The 12,008-nt window shown below is 39.9% G+C and overlaps 1 protein-coding gene across 6 annotated transcripts in view; it reads left to right on the forward strand.

The window, feature by feature from the left end:
* The window catches only part of HELZ (helicase with zinc finger), an 88,385-nt gene extending 77,114 nt beyond the window's left edge, over nucleotides 1-11,271 (forward strand). For all 6 annotated transcript variants that reach the window (XM_083874908.1, XM_083874907.1, XM_083874909.1 and 3 more), the window contains 4 exons: nucleotides 58-298; nucleotides 1,451-1,955; nucleotides 4,702-4,954; nucleotides 8,034-11,271. In XM_083874908.1, the coding sequence (XP_083731034.1) occupies nucleotides 58-298; nucleotides 1,451-1,955; nucleotides 4,702-4,954; nucleotides 8,034-8,368 (1,334 nt within the window). In that variant the 3' untranslated portion in view covers nucleotides 8,369-11,271. The remainder of the gene's footprint in view (nucleotides 1-57; nucleotides 299-1,450; nucleotides 1,956-4,701; nucleotides 4,955-8,033) is intronic.
* Nucleotides 11,272-12,008: the final 737 nt, after the last annotated feature.

Raw genomic sequence — 12,008 nt, forward strand, 5'->3', positions numbered from 1 at the left:
TAAAGATCTTTAAAAAGGGGCATTAGATAAAATTTTTTTTCAAAACTATTTTTATAGATCGTATGCATGGAAATGTAGCTTTGGAAACAATAAGGCAGCAACAACAAGCCAGGTTACAGCAATGGAATGAACATAATGCCTATCTCAGTCAAGGCACTATTCCATATCAACACCATCACCATCCTCATCTACCACATCTTCCTCAGCAACCAATTGGATTACATCAACAGCAGCAAGTTAGGGCAAACTGGAAACTTGCCAGTAATACAGAAGATGAAACAGAGGCAACATATTCAAGGTATTTGTTTACTGAGTCATCAGAGCTTGTGTAAAATTGAGCAGTGGGCACCTATCTGTAACACTGTGATCAAGTGCAAGGCACTTAAAGGTATTGCTTTTTGCTGCTGTTATTATGAAGGTTAAAATAGTTGGCAGGCCTGACTTACAACTATGCTTTTATTATGTGTTATGCTTTATTCTGTTAGTATATTGGGTAGTAAAGCTGTAGTGGAAAAATATTTTTATGGAGCTTTTCAGTGCTGTATTTATGGAATAAGGAATGGATAGAGAGTAACAACCTTGTGTTTTTATGAAAGAGGTGTCTGAGTGTAGTTAAGGCCTATTTTAGTTGTAAATTCTTCAATTTGAAGTAGCAGTCTGAGATCTGTGTGCTTGAAAAGAAAAAAAACAGCTCCTCCCTGAACACTGCTCCCCAGTGAAATCTAAATTTTTCTTCCTTTTCAAAAAACTTTTGCTTTTTAAAGCAGATTAAAAAATAATGCTTGTATTTGAGATGGAGCTTTAGGGGGCAAGAAGGGAAGCTGTTGAACATCAACAGAAAAATGGTTCCAGTGGTCATCAACTTTAATCCTGTATATTGGAAAGGCTGGATTTTTAAATTGCCTCTGTTTACTGTCATCTCCCACTATACTTTCTTTTCCATCTGGTTTGTTATAGACATGATAAAGCATCTAAATGCCCTCTTAGCTGACTCTTTGAAGTGCTGAATTGAATTGGCCTTTTGAAGAAGTTCAGAAGTATATTGTGCAAGTGAGGGGAGTCCCTGATTGTTCTGGCTTTTGCCTTGAAAGGGGTTAAAATTTTCTTTAACTATGTGAACTTTTTACTTTGTGTAGTAAAGCAGGAAATCCTTACCTTTAGTTGTTTCTTAAGAGATAACAAAAAATTGATTCTTCTGACTGGAAAGGAAATCTCAAGAGTTATTAAAACTTTGAGACGATTCAGGTGGGTATTTCATCCAATTAATCCTCTTGTGCCTAATTTCTGATTACTCAGTCACATCCTTTGAAGTTAGGGTCAGTAAGTGCAAAGATGAGGATATTTAAATTCAGTGTTCTGTTCTCTGAGTTTTCTGCACCTCATAAAGAGCGAGATTTCAGCAAAACTTTTTTTCTTTCCCTCTTTCCTTGCTCCACTGACTGTGTTCCAGGTTCCAGGACTTGCTGCGGGAGCTGTCGCACCGTGATCCCAGCGAGAGCCGCGACGTGGCCGAGATGCCGCCCCCGCAGTCGAGGCTGTTGCAATACAGACAAGTCCAGCCCCGAAGCCCACCAGCACTCCCTTCTCCTTCCTGTAACTCCAACCACTTCCCCAACTTCACTGAGAGCAGCAGAGACATTGAACTGCCCACTAACCCAGCATTTCAGCAGCATTTACCCCAAATGTACAACCCCCCTTTCTCAATGCCATCCGAACACATAACCCCGTCTCCCTTGAAATACCTGCAACCTGATGGGTCCTGGACTTACGCTAACCTACAGCAGAATCACCTCCTGGGGCAGGGCTTTCACTATGGAATACCTCCACTGCCCCACAGGTCGCAGCAAAGCCCTTTTATACAAATCCAGAATCATCAGCATGCAGTCGGTCAGGAGCCATTTCATCCACTCGCATCTCGAGCAGTTTCTGCTTCTTCGCTCCACAGCTTAGAAGAGGTGGGTGTTGTGTCTGCTCTGCACTTGTCCTGTCGTTTTAATATCAAATTAGGTTGTGAATGCAAAACACCTCATGCCTTAAAAGCTCACAGTGGGGATTTCTGTGAGGTGGAATTGTTCTCTGCGTTTCTGCTCTTCACCCCGAGCAGATCTGTGGTTCTTGTCGCTGCAGGTGTAACGTTTTCTCTGTTAATGGGAAGCCTTGGCTTTTGGAATGTTGCTCTGAGTTTTTGTGCAGTCATTGCTCTGTGTCTTCATGTCATTTATCTGCAGTGAAAATCAACCACAGCCCAGGTGGAAGCTCTGGACAGTCAGCTGGAATCACCCAGCCAGTTGACTCAGTGCTGAGCTGTGAATGTGCTTGAGTTACTTCTCATAGAGGACCAGAGCTGTCATAATCCCACCCTGCCTGCATGAATTTGATACAAAGTCTTCCCCGTGTATTTTGGGGGCTGTGTGTTGGAAATCAGAGACATCTAGCTGTGCTGCCTGAGGCTGGCTCCAGCACACACCCTGCCACACACAGCTGGCTCTGTCCCTCTCCGTCTTCTCTTGTCCTGGGACAGGTCATTTTTTAAACAGGAGGTTTTCATCCCTGTTGGAATCTGAGGTGCTGAGGAGTGGATGATGTGCAGCCATGGAGTATCCTGAAGCCAGGTTGCATTCCAAGAATGTGAGAATTAATATTCTCACTGACTGCATGTAATCCAATATTTGTACATAAGTGGCTTGTTCTGTGATGCATTTCTGTTAAGGTATTTACAGAAGCTGGGGAAGAAGCCTTGCTCATCGCTGTCTCACACAATACATATTTAATTTGTCTTTCAACTTCTGAAAACAGAAAATATTAGTTTTTGAGCCTGAGAAAAATAACTAAAATTGAATTCCAGTGCATTTTACAAATTTCTGTTTTACACAGATCCAGAGAGGTTAATGGAGTCCTCAGGCCCAGCCAGAGCCATAGTAAGGTTTGGGTTTATAGACATTTAGAAATTTGATGTCTCAGTCCATTAAGTCATACCACCCTGTACAAAATCAAATACTTTTTGACAACAGTTAATGCTGTCAGTACAGCAGGACGTAGGAACAATGGCTTTTCAGCAGTAATAAACCAATAAATATTCCTATAGAGCTTGTGACAGCTCCTGCTATCTGAAGACAAATAGAGTGAGCCTTTATGTAATTAGTGCAAATTCGGTTTAGCTCTTATTTCTTCTTCCTTTCAAAATATGTGACAGAAATGCCAAATGCAGTAAAAGTGTTCAAGACAGAGACTTCCTTATAAACTTTCCTAAACTGCTGCTTCAGCTGGTGGGTAGGACTGAATGCACAAAGAACTCAAAATGGAGTTTTAGGTGTATTTTTAACAGATGTCCCTCAGACAAGGCACTTGTCAGGGCAGATTTCTTGACTTTTGGTATCCTTGCTAAACTGTTTCCTCAATCACTATTTATAAAGCTGTTAATTGACTTGATACTTGAAAGCTTTTGCATGTGTTTAGTCAAACCAGATCTGAACTGCACATCAAAGGGAATATTGGAGTTATTCTGTCTGGTTCTGTACTTGCAAGTGTCCAGAACTTTCATAAATTCCTGATTGCTTACCAAAATAGCCCTTTTAAACTCAATGAATGTATACTTTTTGGGTTTATTTGGGCAGTAATTTATGAATTGTTTTTGTTTGTTCTTGTTGTTGTTGAAGAATATCCTTAGGGGAGTGGATTGTCAGGATATCCAAGTGTTGATCTCTTGACTGTGGCAACTGAAATAAGATATTACAGTTTCCTTTCATGCACTTTTTCCCCCTGTCCGTTTTTTGTAGATGATCTAATAACAATAGTTGGACTCTGCAAGCAAGTTATTTGATGTTTGTTTAGCTAATCTCTTGTGACATTTCATTAGGATGTTCTTTATTTCCCCTTTACCAGGTCTAGATTTACCTGAGTGACTTTTCTGTTATTGGTGCTCTTGTTAGTCAGTGCAGATGGGAGTAAATACTGTATTTATTGTTAAAAATAAACTGTACAACAGACTTGCATTGAATCTTGAGAAAGCTTAGAGGGCCCTTAAATCTGAACCCTTGAAGCCCACAGGTTAATTGATGGAGCTCCTGCCGTTTTCATCTGCATGATCTACAGGGTTTATGGAAGCAAGTAATTTCTGTGGTTTCAGATAAAATTCTCTGCATTATTTCTCCTGAGGGCACTTGCTTCTCCAGAGCATTTGTTTTCTGTGTACAAAATCCAGTATACAAATGTATCCTGCTTCCCCAGATCCTGGTGTACAAGTCACTAATTTATCTTTTGGAAAAGGAAAAGCCATTTTTTTCCTCACTGTGTTGTAAGAATATATTTTTTTTCTTGCTCTTGTGTGTTTCTGTGCTTCCTGTGCTTCATCTGTAAATGCTGGGTATCTTCCTCCTCACTGTGTGATCCAACGCCCACGGAGGAGTGTGAGATGTAAGGGTTGATAAGAATTAAGAAATCTCAGTTGATGTTCTTTACTCTTCCTTTAAAATTCTCTATTTTGTGTGATCAAAATACTTTATCAGTGACTGTAGTATACAACATATAGCTTGAAATGTATTCGGTTTCTTTGTAAATGCAAAGAATTAGGTGGTTTTTTTTTTTTTTTTTTGTAAGACATTTCAGGGAAAATACTGAATGGGGAAATGGCATTTGATACGTGCAGTTGAATCAAAAGAGCAAAAGGTTATTTTATGGTTTGTTTTTTTTTTATGTTCACAGTATGAACCAAGAGGACCAGGCAGGCCGTTGTACCAAAGAAGAATTTCCTCTAGTTCAGTCCAGGCTTGTTCTGAAGAATTAAGCACTCCTCAAGACAGTCTTGGTCAGTGTAAAGAGCTTCAGGACCACAGTAACCAGTCATCGTTCAACTACTCCTCCCCTGAGCTGTGGGTGAACTCCTCCTCCTCTGCCCCGTACCCGAACATTCCATGCAACGGAGCCAGCAGAGCCGTGCCGCCCCGGGAGCTGCTAGGTGGGTACAGCTGCACCTGCTCCTTCCCCAAAACCAATTTAAGCCAAGGTTTTTAAAGGATTTCTTCTTTCAGTTGTTGTAGGTTTGCTTGGAATAATCCCATTTCTTGTTAACATGCTGCTTTTCAGCTAACAAAGCCCTGCTGCTTCTTAGTCTTCTCCAAAAGCTCCACTAAACCCAGAAAGTCTCTTACAGAGGCTTCAAGTGCAGCTGAATTTGTGCTGCAGGGAGCTAAGGTGACTGGTGGGATTTATTTGCAAGATAGATTATTTGTTTCCAGAATCAGTGATATTTTGTGTTGGTATTACAGTCTGAGGGAGCAGCACATAAACTGAATTAGTGCTCTCAGCGTTTCTCTAGTAAATTCTGGTACTTCATCAAAGGAGTGACGAGTTTAAAGTCTCTCTCACCGTAGAGGAATCTCAGTGGAATGTGGCTTCCCTGGTGGTAGCAGCAGTGCTGATTGATTGAGCAGACAGAAACTAAATTAACTTTTCAGAGATGACAAAAAGCTGCAAGGAGAGAGCTGGAGCAGTTCAACTGCTCTTCTCTGTCCTCCATATTTCTTGTATTTTTGAAAAACAAAATTATCAGGATAGTACAGTTTCTTCCCTGTGATTTTCCTTTAAGAATCTCCAGTGGTAATTTAAAAACAAAATTAATAAAAATGCAAACAGTATTCCAGTGTGGATATTAAAACCACTTAATAATGTGGAAAAAATATTTATAAGCGGGTTTTATTTGCCTTAAAAGATTTAATTGCTTTTCATCAAACTTTATAAACGTAAAACATCTTGTAATTTCATAGTAATTCTGAAGTAGGAGCATGCAGTGTAGAATGAATGAAAAAAGCTCTTTATATCAGAGACAGCACTCGAGAATTAAATTCCTAATGTGCCTTTTAATTTCCAAAATGTGAAAATGTTATTTTGCAAACCCATATTTATGGCAGCATCTTTCATGCTAAGTTCAAAGCTTCAAGCTCAGGGCACCTCCTTCAATCTATTTTTATTTTTACTGAAAATCAAGGAGCCGAATGCACAGTATTATGTGGCATTCATCACTGAATTGCTCACACTGAGTTGCTCTCCAGACTCCCTGGTTATCTAAGGGGAGCTCACGAACTCTGGCACGTTTATGTTGGGATCAGCCAGTCCCACATTTCTTTGCTTTAATGAAAAGCTTGAGAACCTGTTCATGAATAAAGTCCTCAGAGGACAGATGTGTGTGTAAAAGGTACCATATACACACATTTGCTGTCAAATACTAAATTATAAGTGAAAATGTCGAGTTCTCACTGGTAACTGCATTTGCAATGAAATGTTTTTCTATTGTAGTTAAGCATGGCTTCTGTTTTGTCAATAAATGTATATCAAACAGAGCCCTGTATCTAATGGTTCATGCAAACACATCCCCATTTTATGGCTGCTGTGGCTTTCCACATTTACAGCTCACCGCCTGTGATCATATTTACAGCCCAAATGTGTTTTACAGAGCTAAGGGTTAATGACCAGTAACTGCACTGTTCTCATAACTGTTGGTTTTTATCCATGAAATAAAACCCCATGAGAATGTGATGCTGCTGTGGAAGTCCTGTGCCCGTGTTTGTGCTGAGAGGAGTGACCCTGATCCAGACTGTGCAAGGGCTGGTCTCTCCTGCATGTCAGGAGTGGCTGTGGCACCACCAGTGTTAGGTGGGATCAGGAGGGATTTATGAGCACAGGGAGAGCTCAGGGCTGTTCTATGCAGGCACTTCCCGAAATTGCAATTTGGGAGTTTGATATGCATTGCTTTTTCTGTTGATGGAAAGAAAATGATTTAAGTTCTTATTTGAGATGTATATTTCATATTTTTCCTTCTCTTAGACACCTCTACCACACACAGCTTTCACCTCTGGCCCTGCTTGTCATTACTTGTCTTCTCTTGAGTGCTGTGGTTATTTTGGGAGGTTTTTTGCTCGTGTTCTGGGTTGTTTGTTTTTTGTTGAATCATAGCAACCCTACAAAATTGCTTTGCTTGTGTTCTTTCCATATCCATTCTTCTATGGGTTGCTTTTGGGGTTTGTTTTTTTTTTGAGTGCTCTATAAAAAGCAGAAACCTGTGTGTGACCCTTCCAGTGAGAAACTTTATGTTTTTCTACTTTTGCATTCAATTTGGTGGTACACTTTCATATGTGCACTTTAAAAATAACATTATATGATTAAAGCCTGAAATAATTACAGAATATATCTGTTGCCCAGTTCCTGGACTATTGCAGATAGAACATGGAGCTGTGTTTCAGTGTAGTGTCTCTCTAGCTGTGCAAGACAGCACAGTTCTCCAGACAAAATTAAGGGACCTCATTAGGATTCAGGGAATTCACTTGAAAGCAGTTTTATACCTATGGTTTAAAGCACCATTTTTTTCTGATAGTTACAGGAGTTGTTAAATGTGGAGCAAGAACATATCAATTAGCAGGAATGCATTCAGCCTGAAATACCAATAATTAGTTGGTTGGCATTCAGGACTCTGAATTGCTGTTGGAGAATGAATTATATATGGTGCTGTAAATTTTAATTTTAGCCTATTAAGCTGTAAAGCAAGAAGAATGAAATACTCTTTGTGCTGTCTCAGTGGATAAAGTGCTTAAATTAGAGTAGATCCCATTCGGAAGCAGCTTCCCTTCGGTGCATGTGGAGAATCTGCTGTGAGGAATTGCAGGTTTGGGGTTTCATGTAGGGGTACAAATACACCCTACGTGTGTTTAGCAATGTCAGTCTTGTGCTCTGCTGCATGAGCCAAGAGTTGGGCATGAAGTTAGAGGGCAAGGTTGGATGGGGCTTGGAGCAAGCTGGTCAGGTGGAAGGTCTCTGTCTGTGGCTGAGGATGGAGGGGGCTGAGCTTTAAGATCCCTCCCAGCCCATCCTGGGATTGTGTCATTCTATGAACTTCATTCTCAGAGTGACTAAACACGGCAGATGGGTGGTGTGGGAGGAGGTTCCCACAGGGGTGGTGGCAGCTCTGGCTTTGGGCTTGCTGCAGGTGGATTGGCTGAGTCAGAGCCCTTCGTTTGCTCCAACTCTGCTTTCTCCCTTCGCAGCTCCACCGAAGGCTGCCAAGCCTTCTCCAGAGGAACACCTGAAGACCGAGAACATGCAGCTCTCCAACTCCTTCAACTACAACGTGCTCCAGCATCTGGGCCAGTTTCCCCCTCTGATGCCCAACAAGCAGCTGGTGGAGTCCAACAGCAGCAGCCCCCAGCCTGCGGGCGGCACCAAACCCGTCATGTCCTACGCCAGCGCTCTGCGGGCTCCCCCCAAGCCCAAACCTCCTCCTGAGCAGACAAAAAAGAACAGCGACCCCCTGTCCCTGTTTCAGGAACTTAGCCTAGGTAGTTCATCAGGTAGCAATGGCTTTTACTCCTATTTTAAATAATCAGATTATTTTTTTTAGAGAGAATTTAATTTTTATTTGTGTCGGTAGATCTAAGATAGTTGGGGCTTCACCTGTAGTTGCAAATATTCCCTTTTGTTTATATTGGTAAATATATCCTCACTTAATTGCTTTTGCTGCTAGACTTGCAACTAATTTTTTTTTAATTATATTTCATTATTTTGCATTTTTTGATGTGGGTCGGGTTTTTGGAAGCTTTTCTGTAGGAAGACACACACGTGTTATTTTTTAATTTGTGTAATGTTAATGATATGTTGCATTAAGCTAGCAGCTGAGAGATTACCTGTACAACTTGAAAAAAAAAAGGAAAAAAAAAAAGGAAAAAGAAAAAAAAAGGAAAAAAAAAGTTTGTCTAAATTGTATTTAAGAAGATTGTAAGTAGCATTTACATTTATTCAATAACATTAGCATACTATGCTGGGTTTCTGTACCAGAAATGGCCAGTTAATGTAAAAATGTATGTTATTTCTGCTTAAATTCATTTAATTTTTTTTTTTTAATAAAGATGCAGCATCTTCTAAATAATTTCAGTTTTATCAGCTTTTTTGTGAAGGGATGCTGCATTCTCAGACTTTTATAGTTTTAGATTCTGTATGATGTGGTATTGTATTTTCCATCCACTGTAGGTTAAAGTAAAGGCATTCTTTGCAGACACCTATGCCATTGTTTGGAAACATTCAGATAAAAGTATTGGTATACTTTAAAAAAAGAATAAAAAAATCGAAAAAAGAAGAAAAAAAATTAACAAAAAACCCAAAAAACTCTACATTTTATTTTTGGACAAGCTAATAATATAAGCTTGTTTGAAAAGTTAATTTGATAGGTTTTTTAAATGAATCATGAAGCTGAAAATAAATTTTTAGGTATGTTGGTGCTTAGTAGATTTAATAACTATTTTAAAAAAAAATGCGTGAATTTAGTAAAATACTTTTTTGTTTGTTTGTTTAATTTTTTTTTTCCACTATGCATGTGTAAATGTTTGTAATCTGGCTTTTTCCTCCCCTCTTCTCCAGTGGTATAAAGAATTGTGCCGCTTTAATTTTTTTTTTTTTCCGGTTAAACTTTTTGGTACATTATTTGATGTTTACATTAAAATGTGACATTATACAAGGAAATTCAGATATTTTGCTAACTGTTTTGTTTGAGGAACATCATTAAAGAAGAGATTTAATGTTTGTCAAAGCTGTATCCAAATTAATCTAAATCTTCTGGGGATCAGAGTGCTTACCAGGTTGTTTATCTCCATGAACCTGGTCCTTAAGGAATTCAGTCTGAAAAATTAATTATGGGATATAAAAAAAAAAAAAATTAAAGAAACAAATGTGAATGAAAATGCAGAAGATAAAAACTTTGTGGATAAAGATTTCTGGTCTTGCACACTGTCCCTGCTTTGTGGCTGGGGAGCTCCAGAGTGGGGGAGTTGTAGAGTTTCTCCTTTATTTCTCCTTAATCCTCCTTTTACACTTGAAATAACTTTAAATCTGGGAACTGGTTTACAGGGATGAGCTGGGTGTAGTTCAGAATTCCTCCACTTATTACCTGCAGGAATTGAAATTTTAGAGCTGTGAGGGGGGGATTTCAGATTTTTGCAGCTGTCCATGGGACACCTGTCTGGGGAGCAGTGGCTGCTGCTCTGTTCAATCAGATTTTTGCTCTGGTTACAATCAATCAGCTTCATTTTCTTTTTTTGCATTTGACTTCATGTGTTAAGACAAGGGTCATTATGTAATGAGGTTGATTTAAACTCAGTACACTGCAGAGGGTTGCATATAATTTTTTTATTATAAATCTTTGCTGGGTTATGATTCAGAAACTTATTTGAGAACCTTTTTCCTTCTTTTTTTGCTGTAAAGCAAAGCTCGTGTAACTCCTTAATTTATTTCCTAATGTTATACCAAACAAACAATGCTGGGGAGGGGACAGGCTCTGCCAAGTTCTGCTCAGCACTTCAGCACAGGGCATGGAACCCAGATGACCCAAAAACGAGGAGAGGCCAATTTCTGCAACCTTGAATCAAGCAAAGCTGCTGTTCAGTGGGTTTTTGCCAAGCTGCTGGCTGCAGGAATCAGTCCATGGGAAATTCACTGGCAGAGCTGAGGTGGGGATCCAAAGCACTTCACTTCCCCAAGTCAGCATTTTGTAATTTCAGGGGTTTCAAAGTCACTCAGTTCTATGGAGCAGCCTTTTGATTCTGTTCACCATTTAATATTGAATATTAAACTAATAAACATCACTTGTTAATTTACTGCTATCTGTCCATCAGTTAAGGGGGAGATGGTCACATCTCACCACATTTTATTCTGTTTTGCACTGGTATTTTATCTACACTGCAAATATTACAGATAAAATCCCATTTTCTCTCTGACTTAGAATTTCAGTTCTTTAATTTTATGAAAACCCCAGCTGGTTTTGGTGCTAAATTTTCATAAGTGCTCTCACCCAGGAATTTGAGGATGATATGCTAGAGATGATCTGACTTAACAGCTTTGGCATGAATCATTTGGATTTCTTAGAGTTATTTTTTTTCCAAAAGATTATATTTTTCTGAAATCTCTTGTCTGGCCATTATATGTCACATATACAGGCCTGAGTGAGATCTTTGGTTTTTGCAGCAAATTTTCCAATATTTTATGAAGTCGTGTTTAGAAAACCCCAAAACTGTATTTTCAACTCTCCTAGGGCTTCAATCAAACTCTTATTAAAATGAAATTAGGCCTTACAGATGGCTCCAGTGGGCACTGCTCAGGCTGCACTGGAAATATGGACCTGTTGCAATAACAGGGAAAATTCAAAATTGAGTCTGTGTAAATTACCTCAGTTTTGGGGGAAATGAGTGGAGGCATTTGCACCAACTGGGTATTTGGCTCCTTGACTTTTTTTATTCTTCAGTTAGTGCCAAATCCCATGCTCCTTGTCCAAGAATAAACTCCCCATTGTTGTTTGTGGAAAACTTAAATGACAGATCTAAATTTAGTAAGCTGGTATTTGATATCAAGAATAATTTCTGGGTTTGTTTTCTTTAATTCCAGTTTTTGATGAGAAAAATCTGGATGCCTCATGGGAGGTTGTCAGTGTGGCAATAAGAACTAATGAAGAATGAAGGGAAAGATTTTAAAAAAATAAATTATTTGGATTCTAAGAAAAGTAATTTTTTTTTTTTTACAATTCAGTTAGAGCCTCCACCCTTAAAAATCCACTTAGCGAATGCAGCTGGCGTGTTTTTCTGTGTGTGGCTGAGGACTGAATTCTTATGAAACTGTGGCTTTCCACTTGGCCATCCTGGGTCAGGAGCAGCCAGAGGTGCTGCTGCTCTGCCTGAGCTCAGCTTGACCTGGAGCTGGACTCTGAGGTAACACTCACACCTCCTGAGGCTGCAGGACCTGCCCGTGGTGCCCTGGCTCAGCTGGGCTGTGCTGTGGGATGTGGCAGTGCTTGTCCCCAGCCTGGATTGCTCCAGGTGCTGCAGCCTGTCCTGAAGGAGCCGGCAGGCTCGGCAGTGCTGTTGTGGCACGTCCCTGTCTCTCCCTGTTAGTGCTCTGGCTGCTGGGGGCCCTCCACACTGTGCTGCTCTCCTCTGAAGCAGCCTGCAGTGCAGTGGGTGTCTCCAGGATGGTTACAGTGT

Source organism: Zosterops lateralis (genome assembly GCF_965231275.1).
Source record: "Zosterops lateralis genome assembly, chromosome: 18".
Classification (NCBI taxonomy): Eukaryota; Metazoa; Chordata; class Aves; order Passeriformes; family Zosteropidae; genus Zosterops; species Zosterops lateralis.